General features: G+C 35.0%; 1 protein-coding gene across 10 annotated transcripts in view; it reads left to right on the top strand.

The window, feature by feature from the left end:
• Positions 1-688: 688 nt before the first annotated feature.
• TBC1D32 (TBC1 domain family member 32) overlaps positions 689-17,236 on the top strand; it is an 80,331-nt gene continuing 63,783 nt past the window's right edge. For 3 of the 10 annotated variants that reach the window (XM_027633843.1, XM_027633851.1, XM_027633852.1), the window contains exons 1-15: positions 689-816; positions 2,974-3,128; positions 6,003-6,164; positions 7,341-7,518; positions 8,122-8,193; positions 9,343-9,468; positions 10,304-10,382; positions 10,508-10,608; positions 10,695-10,756; positions 11,246-11,390; positions 12,095-12,154; positions 13,941-14,040; positions 14,302-14,439; positions 15,806-15,898; positions 16,149-16,291. In XM_027633843.1, the coding sequence (XP_027489644.1) occupies positions 739-816; positions 2,974-3,128; positions 6,003-6,164; positions 7,341-7,518; positions 8,122-8,193; positions 9,343-9,468; positions 10,304-10,382; positions 10,508-10,608; positions 10,695-10,756; positions 11,246-11,390; positions 12,095-12,154; positions 13,941-14,040; positions 14,302-14,439; positions 15,806-15,898; positions 16,149-16,291 (1,692 nt within the window). In that variant the 5' untranslated portion in view covers positions 689-738. Of the gene's footprint in view, positions 817-842; positions 1,811-2,973; positions 3,129-6,002; positions 6,165-7,340; positions 7,519-8,121; positions 8,194-9,342; positions 9,469-10,303; positions 10,383-10,507; positions 10,609-10,694; positions 10,757-11,245; positions 11,391-12,094; positions 12,155-13,940; positions 14,041-14,301; positions 14,440-15,805; positions 15,899-16,148; positions 16,292-17,236 lie in introns of those variants that run through there. The other 7 variants (XM_027633847.1, XM_027633848.1, XM_027633846.1 and 4 more) reach the window with 7 other exon arrangements.

Raw genomic sequence — 17,236 nt, 5'->3', positions numbered from 1 at the left:
TGTGCAAGTGGATCCCCACACTGAGGAAGAGCTCTGTTAACTGAAGGGGCTACAGATCCATTTAGAGGAACATATCACCATGGAGGATTAGCATTACGTGGAAGATTAACATTAAAGGAATATGTCATCATGGAATCTTAGCGTTACTGACATTATCAGAATCATTAGAAAAATGTAGGAGTCAAGGATAATAATGTACAATGTATCACTTTACATGAAAGCACTGACAAACATCATTATGAGTTTTTATTATAAGTAAATTCTGGATTTTCATATCTGAACTAGTAGGAAATTATTCCAAATCAAACTGCTGTTGCTGTTTTGTGTTACGCATTTATTTGTTGAACAGAAAAAAATACTATTTGCTCTTTTTTTGGTAATATTTCCTTCGTCACAGGAGGAGATGAAGAGTTACAGAGCACCGAAAAACACCTCGCCATTCATTATTTTATTTATTGTTACAATCTGCTTCCCTGCTGATAAAAACTGGGAATAACAGCATGACTCTATTCCTTGGATTTCAGCGGAAAACCTGGGGGCCACCACGGACTGGACAGACAGGAGCCCTGACACACCAGCCTGAAGACAGGGAGGTCCATGTTATCAGCAACTGAATGTGTGGGGAACCCCTTATGGATAAACGTATCCCAGATCCACGGGACCCTCAAAGCGACACGCCGCAGCAGCAGCGCCCTCCCGCTCCCGGCGGCGGGAGCGGGCGGGCTGCGGCCTCTCGCGATGTTACCAGGGGTCCTGCGAGACTCGGAAGCGGCCGCCGCCGTTGCTAAGGGTTGCCGCCGCCGCCGCTGCCGCGAGGTGATTCCCGCCGGGAAGGGGCCAGGGAGCCGGGCAGGGCCAGGGAGCCGGGCAGGGGCGCGCAAGGCGACACCCCGGAGTCTAGGCGGAACCAGGAGTGCGGGGCTCCCGGGGCGGGGGGAGCGCGGCGCGGACGGCGGACAGCCGAGGCGCCCTGACCCAGCCCGACCGCGCCGTCAGCGACGGCGTGACAGGAGCACCTGGCCAGGTTTAGCTTGTGCCGACGCTTTTGAAAGAGACCAGCTGCTCTGCTCGTACGTGGGTTGCCCTAAGAACGCTGTTTGCTGCCCAGAACTGGTGCGCAGCTGAGTGACGGGCGATAAAGCTCGAGAGGGGGTAGGAATTCTCTCGCACTGCTCGTATTCTGGGAACTGCTGTCCTTGGTTTGTTGCTAAAATTGCCACTTCTTTTTTTTCGTTGCCCTACTCAAGCAAAGGTTTGCATAAGGATAAACGGGCCGCTTCTGTATCGTCCCGTGGGCTGGAGGGCGGGATTTGCAGTTGTGCGGCAGTGTCGGCAAAATGAGTTTGACCTTGAAAAGACTACCTAAACTGGGGTTTGGGTAAGGTTTTTTTAGGGAGAAAACCATAATTTAAACGTTGCCCGGAAACTGAATGGGGGAATATGCCTGCTGGGAAAAACAAACAAACAAACAAAGCAAAGCAAACACCAGAAAACCAAACACAACAAACCACAAACCTTTACAAATGTAAGATAAGTGTCTCTGTTAGTGATTACATAAGTCAAGAGTTTTTAAAGAAGATATTCTCTTGATTTGTCTCTATGAACAATTTCAGTGGGGCTTTGCACCGACTGCCTTCTAGTATCTGGATAATTTGTACTTTTAAAAATGCCTATTATTTATTGTTACAATCTGCCAGAATACTAAGTGATTTTTTTTTTTACCCCAGGGGATTAGGATATTATTCAATATTAAGGTTTATATAGACTATATCCTGAAATTCTAATTTATAAGAGGACAGCAAATCAGGGGGTAAGTATATTACAAGGGATTTGCAGTGTTTTGTTTGTTTGTCTGAATTTAGTTTAATGCTATTTTTGGTAAGATGATTGAGTTAATATTGAATTATGTTTGATCAAAATAAAATGTTCAGCAACTGCACTACTTATTACAGAGAACTGCTAACTTGGTGAACTATTAGTTTTCATAAGAGGTAACTCCACCAGCTGGTGCTATATGGCTTTGAGTTGTTTTTTGGTTTTTTGGGGGGGGTGTGTGTGTGCTAATAGTGTTTAAGTTTGAAGTTGTGATTGACTGTATTGTCTCTTCCAAGTGTGTGTATTGTTTATTCACAGGTACTTAGAAGGTCTTTGATTTTTTAATTAAAAAAAAGTCAAAGGTCTCTACTGGAAACATATAAGTTAGAACTCCCACTGAGGGTTGAAAGTATTCATTGGCATATAAAGATGTTTAAGCCCTTAATTTTGGTTAATTAATTAATCAAGATCAAAATCGAGCTTTTGTCTTTTTTTTTTGCAACCCTTGAGAATTTACCTGATTGTCTTCTGGACTTGACAGATGTTTCCATTTTCTCACTGCTTCTGCTCCTCCCAGTTTTTCCCAGTAGATGAAGTTTAATTTGACAGAACTCTGTCGGGTCACTGCAGATGATTACCACAGGGAAGTTAAACAGATGTGATAATTCCACCTGCCCTTTCAGAAGCTGACAGCACTTTCTGTCATGGACACGGCAACAGCTCTGAATAGAGGGATCCAAAAATCAGAACTGGATGAGAAGCAGCTGAGAGACTTGTAGAGTTTTGTTATTAAGATACAGTCATTACACCTGTAAAACTCTGCCTCCTTTTTATTTTTTTAGCCTACAGTGTAGTCTTGTGACTATTTGATGGGCAAGTCCTCAAGCAACTACAAATAGGAGTATTCAGACTTTTCTTAATGTGATATTTCTTTTAAGAATATTGTGCTACAATTTCAGGAGATCATTAAAACTGATTTGATTATTTTGTTTTGTGTGAAGTTTTCCTCTCTGATCGTGTCTTTTGGTAGAAAATCTCATGTTGTTGATAACAGGAAAAAATTGGTATTTTAAGGGAATTGTGCTTTTCTTAGCATCTTGAGGGGAGGAAAACCCCTGAACTATGAGCTCTTGTTATTCTTCTATTTGTTTTCTACAGATGTCTCACTTTACAAGTGAAGATGAAGCTCTATTACAGTCTATGCTTAGACAGTTGCTGCAGAGCGTAAAGGAAAAAATCACTGGAGCCCCATCAGTAGAATGTGCAGAAGAGATTCTCCTGCATTTGGAGGAAACGGATGAGAATTTTCACAAGTAAAATATTTTTGCTGTTTTTAGTTTTTTGAAGAAGGTGATATGTGCTAAACTGTATTATTCATGGGAAACGTCTGCAATTCATATTGCTTTGCAAATATGTATGTATTTATATATACAGATATTCCTGTCAATAATCAACTCTCAGATTATGCTAATTTAGAGAATAAAATTAATTTTGCCATTTTTCTGGTTTACATTTTTTTCCTCTTGGTAATATATCTTAACTGTAACAGTAATTTATGAGCTGTTTATGAGAGAGGAATTTACAAAACTAACTAGCAGTCAACTGATGCATGTATACATGTAATCTACTAAATGTGCACATGAAGAGGGGCAAGAAGAAATCCTCACTGAAGGCTGTCAGTGTTTTTGACACTTGCTAGACAATATAATCTTGTTTTTCAAAATAAAGTAAATTTTCAGAAGGCTGTTTGGCTTTCATATTTGATTGTTCCATCTGGCTTATATTACTGAACATGTTTATTTTATCATGTGTATCATGAACATGTTTGTCTTATCTTGAACTAATCATGAACTGAACATGTTTATTTTATCTTGTTATTCTTTTAATTTATTTTTAAATAAAGCAGAAATGTATCCCCATCATACTTCCGTTAAATCAGACTTGACAGTATGACCTCACTTACATGGGATCTAGATTTCTGGAGCGCACACTCCTCTTTACTTTCTGTGATGTTCTAACTTGTTTATTTTTTTACTACATCAGAGATTTTCAGTATGCATTTTATGACAAGCCAAGAGACTATCGAGCTGAAATGATGTTGAAGACATTTTAATAAGGCCCAGAGCTCTGTGTTGTGACGGCTTCTGAAAAAGCTCGTTCCCTGACGTTTTTTTTTCAGAAGTGCCACTACCTTCATCCTCTTAAATTTATGTAGTTTTTAACATCGCTTTGTCAGTGGTAGAAGTTAGGTAAAAGTAAATAAATGAAATAGAGCTAGGGGTTATCTAAAATTTCACTATAATTTTAAACCTTTGAAACTTGTATGCATTCTGAAGAGTCTTTAAAATGTATTTTAGCTCAAATTTAATTTGTATTACAAATTGTATTGGGTGATGCTTTTGTTGGCACTCTTGTGAATTTTGAGCACCAGGTTCCTGGGTGACAAGCATGGAGTAAAAGGACTTGGTTATAAACACATCAAAGATGATGCTAATTGAAAGTTACGTGTAATTTTGAAAGAAAAACAATTTTCTTTAAAAGAAGATATGTAAAATAAAAAAGCTCAAGCAACAAAAAAACTATGAAATTACTTCTGTCAATATTTCTTCTGAGAACGTAATAGGAGAATAGCTAGGTTAAAAGAGTAAATTCTACAGCTGGTGGAAACGATGCTTACATAGCTTTTTACTTCAGAACAGTGTGACATGACATCCCTTACTTTTTTCTTATATGTTTATATTCTTATATTCTTATATGGAGGTCCTAAAGATATTTTCATGAGAACGGTTTTATGTTACATTTAATGGAAAACCAAATGATGCTTTACATGCAGACCATGAGCATTACTCTCTGATGCTGGAATAATTCTGGGGGTATTCTTGTCTCGTTCATCACCCACAGCAGTGCAGATTGATTTTCACGGAAGGTCAGAGAAGTTCTATGGCGCTTTCTTAGTGAGACCATTAAGAAACTTTTTCCTTGACCCTTAACCCATCCACCAAGTCTGCAAGCTCCTTGTTAGTGCTGTGTGCTTTTGGTCTGTCCAATACTCTAGTTCAGCTTAGCATTTTGATCGGCACTGTTTCTGCCTCATGCTTGTTTTGACTCAGTAATTTTACCAGATTTTGAGGCCTTATTTTATCCTTTGTTCCCACTTTGATGTAGAAAAGACAGAAATTCAAGATCCTTAGAAAACTAATAAAAAGGAAAATTGAATTGAGGATTTTAAACTATATGAGTAGCATATTTTCTGTTAGATTAGAGGTTTTTTAACACCAACCCTCATCGTACTTCCTTTGTAAGCCCCACCAGATAAGTCTGACTTGATTCTGCATGTGGAGAAGTAGATCTGTCATTGCTGTAACACTGAATTGTTACAAAATATTTTTAAGGAGGAAGAAGGATACAGAAGATCTAGACTAGGACATCAAGAGGACATAAACTTAGTGGCATGAATAATGATGTGATTGCTCTGTATTTCAGAGTGAAGCAGTCACTGTAAAAACATATACCCTGTTGCAATACCTATAGCTAATACCAAGATGGAGGACTCAGGGAGAGTCTTTAGTTGGAAATCCCATTCTGATTATTCATTCTTGTTTTCACAAGTTTCTGTGAGCATCTGATCATAAGAGTCCATAAGATTGCTAATTTCCTTACGTAATCACAGATGGCAGTTTTGTCAGTTTGACTGAGATCTTTTGCATACTGTTATGACATAGAATTTCATAAGCCTTAGATATGCTTATCTGCTCTAATTTATAAACTGAGTTTTCTGTGTTTCTTTTAATCTTATGCACATAACACATAATACCAGAGAGTTATGCTGTAGGACAGTGATATGTTCAGGATGTTCCAAATAATGTTTCCTTTGGAATTTTAAGTTTGAAATTTCTTGATATTCTGTGATTTTTGTCTACAAAACCTTACTCTTTTTTCTGAGTGGACTTTTACTATTTGGTATTGTTTCTTCCTGCAATATGCTGGTAATTACCATATTGAAGAAAATCAAACTTTAATGTGTTTTTATTCACTGTTGAAGTGTACTTCTATGCAAGTCATAACCTTTGCCTTGAAGTAACAGGTCTGCTAAGAGAGGAGATAGTGAATGTTGATATCATGTTGAAAATGTTTCACGGTGAAGTCAAGGGTACCTGTTACATTATAATTTTGTGTATTTCTTGCAGCTATGAGTTTGTGAAATACCTTAGACAATATATAAAAAATACCGTGGGACCTGTGATTGAAGAAGAAACAGAAAAATATACTTCTTCTCAAAATCAGAGTGAAATATCTGGCTATGACACACTTGTCCAACATCTTACTAAGAAGACCCGTGAATCAAAAGAGTGAGTATATACATGTAATTCACAACTCTCTTTCTTCTTGGTCCTAGTCATCCTTTCTCTTTTCCATAACTCATTTTGAAAAAATAAAATCTGAACCAGTAATAATTCTGAACCGGTAACAAAAGTCAGTGCTAAGCAGTTCAGATATTCCCAGCTTACACTGCAATTTGTCACACTTAGTCTCACGCTGGAATTGAGGTTATGAACTATTTCATAAAAACACTGATAGCAAATATGTGAAGTTTTTGTGGCATTTAAGATTTTAACATCAGTGGTCATTTTTATGTGTTGTAGAGGAAGAAAACAAAAAACCAAGGCTTTTACTTTCACCTGGAAAATAGATCTTAGGGTGACTGTTTTTCAAATTACGCTGTTTGTATCATTTTGTTTCAAGGATCAGGACCTTAGAGTTCTTGTGCTCATTAAAATTGGTAGAAGAAACTCCAGTGAACTAAATATGTCTGTATCTCATATTTTTAATTTGACAGGAGGATATTAAAGCACAATATGATAATTCATATGTTTGATGACTGGAATAAGTAAAAGTAGCCTTAAAGTAAACAAATAATTTGAAATAAAATATCAACATTTTACAATAGTATGTTTTCCTGAAGCATTTTTTATTTTGAATTGTGTCCCTGTGGATATTATTCAATTTATGTAAGTTAGAAAACCCCTGGTTTTGTTTGAAGAGAATTATTTTGTGTGTACTCAAGATCTTGAATCAGGATGATGAGTTCTCTTCTGCTGAGTCTGCTTGGGGCTTATAGCAGAAGAAAAATTGGATGTTGAAACTAGAAGAAACATAAACAGTAACAAAAATTAAAACTGTCCTGTTTTCTCAGGGACAGATCCTCCCTTTTGGTGGATTTACATTGTTCTTTCTTAACATCCCAGAACAGAATTATACTAGTGGTATTTCATTGAATGGTTTTAGAAGGACAAAAAAAAGGAATTTTATTATAATTTTAAGATACAGTTATCTGAAACATTTAAGGTACATACATATTTTGTTGCGCATTTTGGATTTGCAGTTGGTATTCATTAATTTCTGTAAATTCAGTGAGTTTAGGTCCAATTAGCTTTATGTCATATTCAGTTATTTATGATTTAGCAATTTTTTTTTACATAGTGATTTTTATGTCCTTTAATATTAAAATCATCTTTGCCTTGAAGATACCGAGAAATGATGCATGCTTTGAAGAATGTCATGATGGTTGTGGTAGAATCTTTGATTAACAAATTTGAAGAAGATCGGATGCATAATAAAGAGCTGGATAATAAAACAAAGAAAGAACGTCAGAGTGGCTATTTTACAGACAACTGTTCTGACAGTGACTCCTCGTTCAACCAAGTACAGTGTGTTTTCTGTCTTTGTTATGAAATAAGCATGGTACTGCTAAATTGAGTGGAGATTGAGAACAGCCCTAGAAAAACATTCATTCTTCCTGTCTTCCAAGTTACCTTTCTTTCACTTGCCAACTAACCTTTAGGCAGCATATGCTAGATAAGGTTAATATGATGGCCATCTGCTTTGAAGTACCTGTCCAAGTATTGTATAGCAAAAGATAAAATAATGGTGAATGCACTATGTTATCTAACTTTTTGTTCTTTTAGTTTAGGAACCAAATTACGTGCAGTTCGTTTCCAGATTACTGCACTATGCTATATTGCTTATTGAATAAATTATTGTAAGGGATTTTATGAAGATACAGGAAACTTTGAGTAAAGCAAAGCAAAACATGTAATGCTAATTTCACTGTGGTAAATTTAAGTTTGGGCAAACAGCAGAAAACATTTTGAATGTTGACTTTATTACTTTATTGTTAAGTTACTAAAAATGTTGAAGTTCTAATTATTAAAAGTAAATTAGATATCAGGAAGACTGATGATTTTAATCTTCTGCTGTTCAGTTTAATAAAATATACTGATGATCATTTTATAATGTGTGTTGCAGAGTTATGCGTTCATGAGTCAAGAACAATTGCAGCTACTCACAGAAAGGCTTGACCCTATTCAGCCTAAGGAAGTGAGTTTAAAAGCAGAAATGAAATGTTAATACAAATGAATGTTTATGGCATATTGGAGAACAGGCTCTATGTACATAAAAGTTGCTGTGTTAATAAGTGGAAACTGTTGTTTCATGTATCTTGGCTTCAGTGCAGCAATTGCTCTGCAGTGCAGTATTTCATTGTTTTTAGCTGTGTGGTTCAAAAAGTAGTGTTGCAGCAGGTATCTATTGTTTTTTAGAAGTTTATGTACTATAGATTTGCATTTTTAATTTGAAAAAAGTTGTTCTGTGAGAAATAAAGTTTGTCCTGTATATGTGTCCCTTGCCCTTCTTGGTAACTTCCATATTGCCCTTTGAGTTACCCCTATCACAAGAGAGAGATGCCTGCTGATTTGCCAACGAGCTACTGCCAGATGGAATGCCTAAAGTCCAAGTTAGGTTTGCTTTCCTGTCAGTGGCAGTATTAATTTGTGTCTCTAACCAGCAATCAGCACCAGCTGCTGCTACTTTAGAAGCTTGGAGAGATACCAGTTTGAGCGTGCTGTCTCAGTACGGTTTGTTTGGGTTTGTCTGACAGTTGAAAAAAGCATAGTAGGTAGGAACTGGTATAAACATCGTGATTGAGTTTTATTAGAAAGCCAGGTGAAAAGTCTGATGCTATTAAATATTGTTAAAATTTCCTGTAGTTTGTTTTAGTAAAATGAAATAAATTACTAGAGATTACAGTTGTCTGTGATTAGAACCGTGAAAAGTTACTTAAAAATATTTAGAATACAATACCGATGAAAATTCAGCAGTAAAAAGTAATGTCTAATAAGGGGAAGTGTCCACTTCCCTTAACTGACAGATTTAGAGAGCTATATTCCCTGGTAACAAAATATTTGATTACAAGAAGAGAGTAGAACATAAACCTTGCATCCAGTATTGAAAATCTATTTAAACTGGTTTTGTTGCTTCTCCAAATACATGCTTTTTCCCCTCAGTGATGTAGTGTTTTGTCTAAATGACCATAAAAAATACAGCAGAAGATAAGTATTCTAGAATTCCTTATCTATTCTACAGCCAGGTTCTCTTCCTTCTTTCGTTCCTATAAATTATGTTGTAAATTATGTATTTGAGAGGTTGCTCTGAATGGATTTGTTGTGTTTGTTTTTTTGACCACTTCAGGTTCGACAAGAAGCATTGCAGATGCTGTGCTTTGCCCCTCCCTCTGATATACTGAGCTCTGAGAATTGGCCAAATCTGCGTAAACATCTGACAATTTCTCTGTCGGATCCTGATGCAACGTTCAGTGTAAGCAAATGTTTTCTATATAGTTATCAGATATGTATCCATAGTAAAGAGTAATGAAGAGGTGTAAGAAGCTACATATGTATTACAAGTAGTCCAGCAGGGTCCCAAGAAGTGAAAGAACTGCATGATTCCAGTAAGTCTTGGTTTAAAGGATTGCAACATGTTTTCGATAGAATATTTAGGCACTCATTTCCATAACTTTTAATGGGAATGAAGAGGTTTGATTTTCTTCTAGCAAAAAGACATGTAAAAAATTGACAAAACTATTCTGTAAAACAGTTCATGTTAATATTTTCTGTTTAAGTCAGGCTTATGCCCTATGATGATGAGAAAATGATACATAGTAATATTACACAGGCACTGATAACGAAAAAAATGGCAGCTGCTTAAGCTGCTTTTAGATTATTTATTATGTCAATTAAAATTAGTTTCTTCTCTTTGAATTTTAAAATAATTACAAAATAATAGGAAAGTTACCCCAGCTGCTGTCATATATTTCTCTTTCAGCTTAGTTCTACAGTTTCTTTTAAAACAGTGCTAATTACAAGTTTCTGAGGCATAATGAAAAAGTAGAATAGTGTCCCTTGAGCTACTTCTTTATCTCAGCGAGGCTTTGCATCGGTGCTGTCAGTTAAAGTATTTGAGTAAAATTTCCTTTGGACTGTGGATATTTCTGTGATCTCCAATTGTATATTTTTATAAAACATATTTAACATCTCTACAGATGTCTGAGTCATATGTAATATTAAGAATAACGCCAATACATATTAACTATTTTGCAATTGTAGTACAGTTACATGAGTATTTAATACATTTCTTGCTTTTTCACCCTTAGGAGAAAATTCTTAGGTTCTATGCAAAAACCTTTTCTTCTTCACCATTTAATATGACAAGAGAAGTCTATACAAGTTTAGGTATGTGCATTTAATTATATTTCAGACTTCATGACTCATGTAATTCCTGAAAATCAGTATAATACAGTCTGCTTTGTCACTGTTGTCATGGAGGTAAGGTGTTTTTTCCTTTTTTTCTTTTCTAGCAAGACACTTGGAGTTGTACTTTCTTTCTGGAGAATACTCTCTTCGTATGTCAGCTGGTCTGGATGTATCTAACACAGATATAAATTGTTTACTTAAAAAGGTATAAATGAGCTTTCTGTACCTTTTTTATCATTACCGAAACATCATGCAATACTTATTTTTTAATTTTAATAATTATGTTTTCAGGTTCGCCTTTTAAATGAGTACCAAAAGGAAGCACCTTCTTCCTGGATTCGGCATCCAGAAAAGTATGTTACCTTCAAAACCATGTAACTGTTTCTTAATTTAATCATTTTTGACATATAATTAGACGTATGTAATTTTAGCAGAGTGTTGATTACAGGATGCACGATGGCTGGTCAGTGACAACAGGGGAAATAAAAATAGAGGGGGGGAAAATTAGAATAGGAAAGTTGCATGGTAGTCATATTAAGCTGCTTACTAAGCTTTTGAAGTGTTCTACGTACTTCTGAGCAAAAAAATAATGTGGATGTTTCAAAAGTAACAAGAGTAATATTTAGCACTTACAAAAAATGTAATAATTTAGGAGATTATACATACATGTTAGTTTTATTTATGGTACTACAAAGAATTAATATCCCTACAAGATAAAGTTTATATTGTTGATATTTATGATTTATCTGAACAAGGTTTTACAAGAAGTTTGTCCTGAATATTACTGGTGGAAAGACTTAAATTTTTGGTTTCTGTCCATTTTTTCCTATTTGTGTCATAAGGTACATGGAAGATGTAGTGGAGAGTACCTTGTCACTTTTGTCAGTAAAACACGAGCCTAATCATCCTACCTGTCCAGATTTTTTGGGTCCCGTGTACTTCTTGGCTCTGCTAGATATCAAAGCAGTATGGTTTAAAAAGTGGACGGTAAGCAAAAAATCCCCAACTCAACAACTTGTTCATGTCTAACATATATTTTGACAAGTCTGAGTTATGACATCACAGACCTATTGTGTCCTATAACAACTTATACCAAGAACTGTAATTAAGACAGTCTGAGGTTTTTTTAGACATTTATTTCCACTGCTTTTTGATATTACTCTGTCCCTCAATTTCTGTTCAGTTACTAGTTTTCACAGAATTTCTGAGTATTTCTTGTGCTTTCAGTCCCTTTGGTATAATTGACTGACAGCCATTAAAGGATACAAGTAGTTTTCTGGAAGAAGTGATGAGCAGGAAAGTACAGTTATATATGACACACTGCACACAACTTGCTAACTTCCAGTGGACACTGGAACTTTTTGCAGCCTACCATGTGTAAACTTAGGATTTACATGGGAATGTCAAAACACGTAGTTTAGCATTTCAGTAGTTATTGGTTTTCTGTTTTACTGAATGTTCTACTACACTTTTTTCTAATGTTGTAATTTTTTTTGTCATCTGAAACGATCTGCAAACAAAAGTCTCGGTTGAGTATAATACTGATTTGCATGAGCTGGAGTTCAATACATTGAGTATATATTGTGCACAGGATCCCTAATAGAAAAGAATCAGAGATCAAAATGTCTACTTTTTTGTTTAAAAAGCAAAGCACGTTTGCAGTTGACATTGCATCTTCTTTGTCATTTAAGCATGCATATTACAGCAGAAGAGTGGTACTTAGGCTTTTGGAAAAGAAATATAAATCCTTGGTAAGTACTTCTCTTAATTGATTATATATTCTCTTTATTGATTATATATTCTATATATATATTATATAAATAAAATTTATTGATAGAACAAGGAGTAATGGCTTCAAACTGTAAGAGGGTAGATTTAAATTAGTTATTAGGAAGAACTTCTTTGCTGTGACGGTGAGGAGGTACTGGAACAGGTTGCCCAGAGAAGCTGTAAATGTCCCATCCCTAGCAGTGTTCAAGGGCAGGTTGGATGGGGCTTTGAGCAACCCGGTCTAGTGGACAGTGTCCCTGTCCCTGCTCATGTGACGATTTGGAACTAGATGATTTTTAACATCCCTTCTGTCTCAGACCATTCTATGATTATATGATTTAGCAAGGCAGATTTACTTGCAACTTACTCTTCTTTTACACAGTGTGGTTGGAACAAATGTTTTTCCTTTTATTCTGTCCCATATTTGTCTTTCCTTAAATGAATGATTGCAAATGCAGAGAAGGGTATGTGACCAGCGTATTTATATCAGGTGTTTAAGTAGGATTATTATTTATTTGTTTGTTATGTTGTATTCATATTTAGAATTATTAGAATTAGAGTTATTTCCAAAAATGCATAAAAATGGGAAATGGTGCATGAAAAAATATCATAAATACTCTACTCTTTTCGGATTTTTGATGGAAAGAGACTAAAAAAAACACGATTGTGTTCTTTGAGTTGTGATATGAACCACTAAGGATTTAAAATGTCAGCAAGATAAATCAAAATGGGGAAATATATTCAGTAATATAGATGTTAATCCTGTGAAATATTTTGTATGGGCAGATCTCTACACTGGGATGGAAATGACTTTTTTTTTCAATAAGACAAATATGGATATGAGATCCGTTCATATAGACAGGACTTTACCTATGTTTTGTAAAATCTTTTAATACAAATGAAATATAATGTAAAACATATGGGACTGATAAAACCTTAAGATGGGAGAAAAGGATACAGACAACTATAAAAGATCTTTATTTTGTTTATCTGTATGCATAGAACAGAACATAGAATAAAGTATGTTCCATGCAACAAAGAGTTTATAATAGAAAGTCTATGAACAGAGTAGTCTGATCTAATATATAAGCACAGGGTAAACATCTGATTAAGTTTGGGTTTTTTTCTTATTGTGCTTGTCTGTATATTTTACTTAGAGTTGTGAATAAATCTTGGCAGCTGGAAACTGTAATAAATTTAAGTGTTCTTCTCAGATCATAAGAAAACAGAAAAAATGAACTTAATGCCAGCTGGAACTAGAACAATATGCTTTGTGTTTCCTTGCAAAAACCATGCTTATAATTTTTAAACTTTTATATAGCTTGGTAAGATTATAATGGCATGATAATGATACACCACTTCTGCGAAGATAAGTAATATCACTGTCAGCACCCAGCAACCAAACTTACAGTTCAACAAGTGTATTCAAGACAGAGTTTTTCTCTGTGGAAAATGAAAATCTTCCATAGTAATGACAATATGGAAATCACAGGTTGCCGTTGGCTTCTCAAACTACTTGCATATTCTCTGTACTCTTTTTCTTAGATTGTCTTAATGCTTGTCATGTGATGATAATAATAATGTTAGTGTATTTTAATACCCTTTAAAATTTTGCCTCCTGGTGGCTAATCCATCCAAAGCACCGAAATATGAGGTCATTAAAGTGGATATTTAAGTTCTTATGTTAAAGGACAGTACTTGCGTAAAGAGAGAATGAGTTTATTGTAAAATATCAAGTAGTTTATTATTTTGTGCTTTATTCCACAGATTAATGCAGCTGTCCAGCAATGTCTTGATTATTTTGAATTTTACAAGGCAGAAGTTAATAAAAGTTCCAAAGTCAGAGGCTTCTTCCAGCAGCACTGCAGTGAGTATCTTTGTATGTCTCGCATAATATGCATATATATCCACATTCTTTAGGTCTTTGAGCATGCTCCCTCGAGAGGAAGACATTGCGTCCATTGTTTTTCTTCCCAAAATCTTATATGACTGTCTTTTGAGAGGAGACTTGGTTAGTTACTTAAGCTGTCTTTATATACGAAATGATCCACTTATGTTGCAGGTAGTAACTAGGTACTGTGAAGGAAACTAAGAGTAAATTTCTAATTTTTTTGCTTTATTGTTAAAGGTGATAAGCAGAATATTTCTTACACTGGACAAGAATTGCAGTACATCTATTTTGTTCATTCACTGTGCCTCTTAGGAAGATTGTTGATCTATAAGGAAGGCCAGAATCTCTTTCCAGTGCAGCTGAAAAATAGAAAAGGTAAGGGGAGGATTGAGGAAAATGGAACCTGTTGAGAAACACTTAATCCATACTTGATATATGTTTTCATTCTAATGTTGTGGACATTGTAGAACAACATTCTGTTCAATTTTGTGCCTGAAAACTTTAATAAAGATAGTATAGGTAATTTTGAGCACCTATGTAGTTTTTTAATCTTTGATGGATGTGGTTGAATAGATAGCTTATGTATTTAGTTTTAATTTATTTATATTAATAATTAATATATTTAATATATTAATTTCATGTTGAAGGGCAGTTGAATCAGTGTGTAAGTGTGCGTAATATTTCTGTCAAACCAGTTGATGTAATTGGTTGGAGGGAAACATGTCCGGGGACCAAAACTGTTTTTCAGGTGTCGAACAAAATCAGTATTTGAGGCTAATTGCAAATTGAAAACAAGTACTCTGAGTTTAACCTATTAATTAAGATAAAATAATGGTAGAAGAATAGTTTGGTACCCATGGAGCAGAAGTGTTAATAAGGACAGAAGATATGAGATGGAAGAGCCCTCAGACATCCAAAAAGTCCGCATAGAATGATACGTTGTGCAAGTGTGTGAGGGCACCTGTAGTATTCCATTACTTTAGTATCTCTATTACTTCAGCGTAGAATTGAAAACTTTACTGGACACTAATTCTGAGCCTTCCCTTTTGTCCCTCTGGTTTGAGGATCAGGACTTGATGCATCCAGTGTAGAGCACTTATACGAAACATCTACTCCTATAGTGCTTTTGTCGTTTATGGATTATCTGTATAATGCCATTCAAGCAGGGGTCCGTGGATGGTGATTGCTGCTTTTCTCTCCCCTACAAACATAACAATCTTGCTGTTTTCTTAATACTGTCCTTCTCAACTTCATAGGTAGCAAGTGTTTATTCAAAAGTTTTCTGATTTATTAGCATTATTAGATTGAACCTGGAGCAATAGTTCCCAACTTGCATTTAGCTACATTTGTTGGGTTTGTTTCAGACCTGAGAAGGAGTTGTCTGTCAGCCTGTCTTTTTTCCAGTTGTTTCAGCTAATCTAAAAGTAAGATAATGCTTTTTTTCTACGGCCACCTATACTGACCATTTTCAAATATTGGCTGACATTTGTTTCAGTGAAAGACATTGTAAAATTTCACTTGACTAAACTGAGATCCAAGATCAAGGCTTGTAAGTTGATCACGAAATACAATAGAGTCGCAGGGACATGCATGTCCTTTGCTTTATTACTTGCACATAACTGATTTCCTCAACACAGCAAAGCATTCTTTACATATATTCACAAAATCCATTTTATTTGGAAAATTAAAGTTATATTTTAATTTGCAGATTAATTTCCTGTGATTTGTTTTTTTTTAATAGATAGTGTATCCATAACCGATATGTTGGTGTTATTTACTCAGCTTATTTATTACTCTCCAAGTTACCCAAAGACAGCTTTGACAGCACATACAGGTAAGTGCTTTTTTTTTCATTAAATGCTAATATATGTAATTATAATTAACCATAGGATAACTTATTTTGCAATTTTTAATTTGTGTCTGTTATTTGTACAGATTTTTCTTTTCCTTTCCTTTCTTACCCTTCCTTCCTCCCTCTGTGTTAAATCAGTGCTTAACGAAATTGTAGTTCAGAAGCAACTACATAAACCATATAGATATTTGTGTAAGTTAAAATATAAATAAATATTTCTTGTGTTCACCAGACAGTTATTCTCCAGAAGGTCTTGTTATGGAGATTCTTCAGGTTTTTTGTGATCAAACAGGATGTGTGGCTGAATGTTTATATACAGATGCAGTGATAGATGCCCTACTTCATCCTGTTCAAAGTTTGCTGAGTGGCACAGAGGTTTGTAGTAATCTTCAAAGAAATTTTTACGTCTATAGAATATTACCATTTTTCTGTGTAGATTTATTTACTCACATGGTATGGTAGCTTCTGTGGTATTTTTTGCATTAGCTATTGTGGTATGCATTAACTGGCTTAAGCTGTCACTATGATTGATCTGACAAGCTTGGTTTTCTTCAAGTCTTGTGAATGGTAGCAAAATTTATACTGTAGTGAGACTGTACAAAAATATCGCTTAATTTTTTTATTGGTTTTGGTTTTTCTTCTGTCATTTGCAATATTTCTTGGATAAATATTTACTTTACCTGCTATTTGAAATGCAACCTATTTTTATTTTTAAATTCAGTTGGCAATTTGAAGTTAAGTGTTCTCAATAAGTATTATATGTAAAATATTTAATTCTTTATGGGAAACTACTATTTTCTGAATTGATAGAAGGAAGAGGAGTTTTTTTTGTTCTTTTTTTTAAACTCTTCTTTAAGAATTATGAAACTATTGGGAAACATTGTCTGTCTGTAGGTGGTTCAAAATCTAGTTGTAGTCTCAGTCTGTTCTGTTGCTTTTGACTGAGATGATTTAATTGATCTAGGTGACTGTAAGTCTCAAGACAGGCTGTGAGTCTGAAATGCCCATGGAGGAGCCTGAGCTGTCTTAGATGAAGAGACTTTGACAGAAATTATTGGCTAAGAATTTTTGAATTTACGTCCTAAAACTCAGTTTAGGTCCTGAACTTAAATATATCATCTAGGTTCTTAAAGTTGAATTTTGTCAGTATCCTTCTGCTGACTTTTTCAGTGCAGTTTATTTTCCAGAACAGATTCTTCATATTAAATCCTGAAAATATTTTTACCCATATAGAAATATTCCAGTACTCTTTCAAAGTGTAAACAACCAGTTACAAGTACATATTTTAAAGTGTGTATTTCTCTAAATCTTAAAACCATA

This window comes from Corapipo altera, unplaced genomic scaffold (assembly GCF_003945725.1).
Source record: "Corapipo altera isolate COAL_440 unplaced genomic scaffold, ASM394572v1 2b, whole genome shotgun sequence".
Classification (NCBI taxonomy): Eukaryota; Metazoa; Chordata; class Aves; order Passeriformes; family Pipridae; genus Corapipo; species Corapipo altera.
The sequence above is the reverse complement of the archived record's forward strand: the minus strand, read 5'-3'. Positions and strand labels throughout refer to the sequence as shown.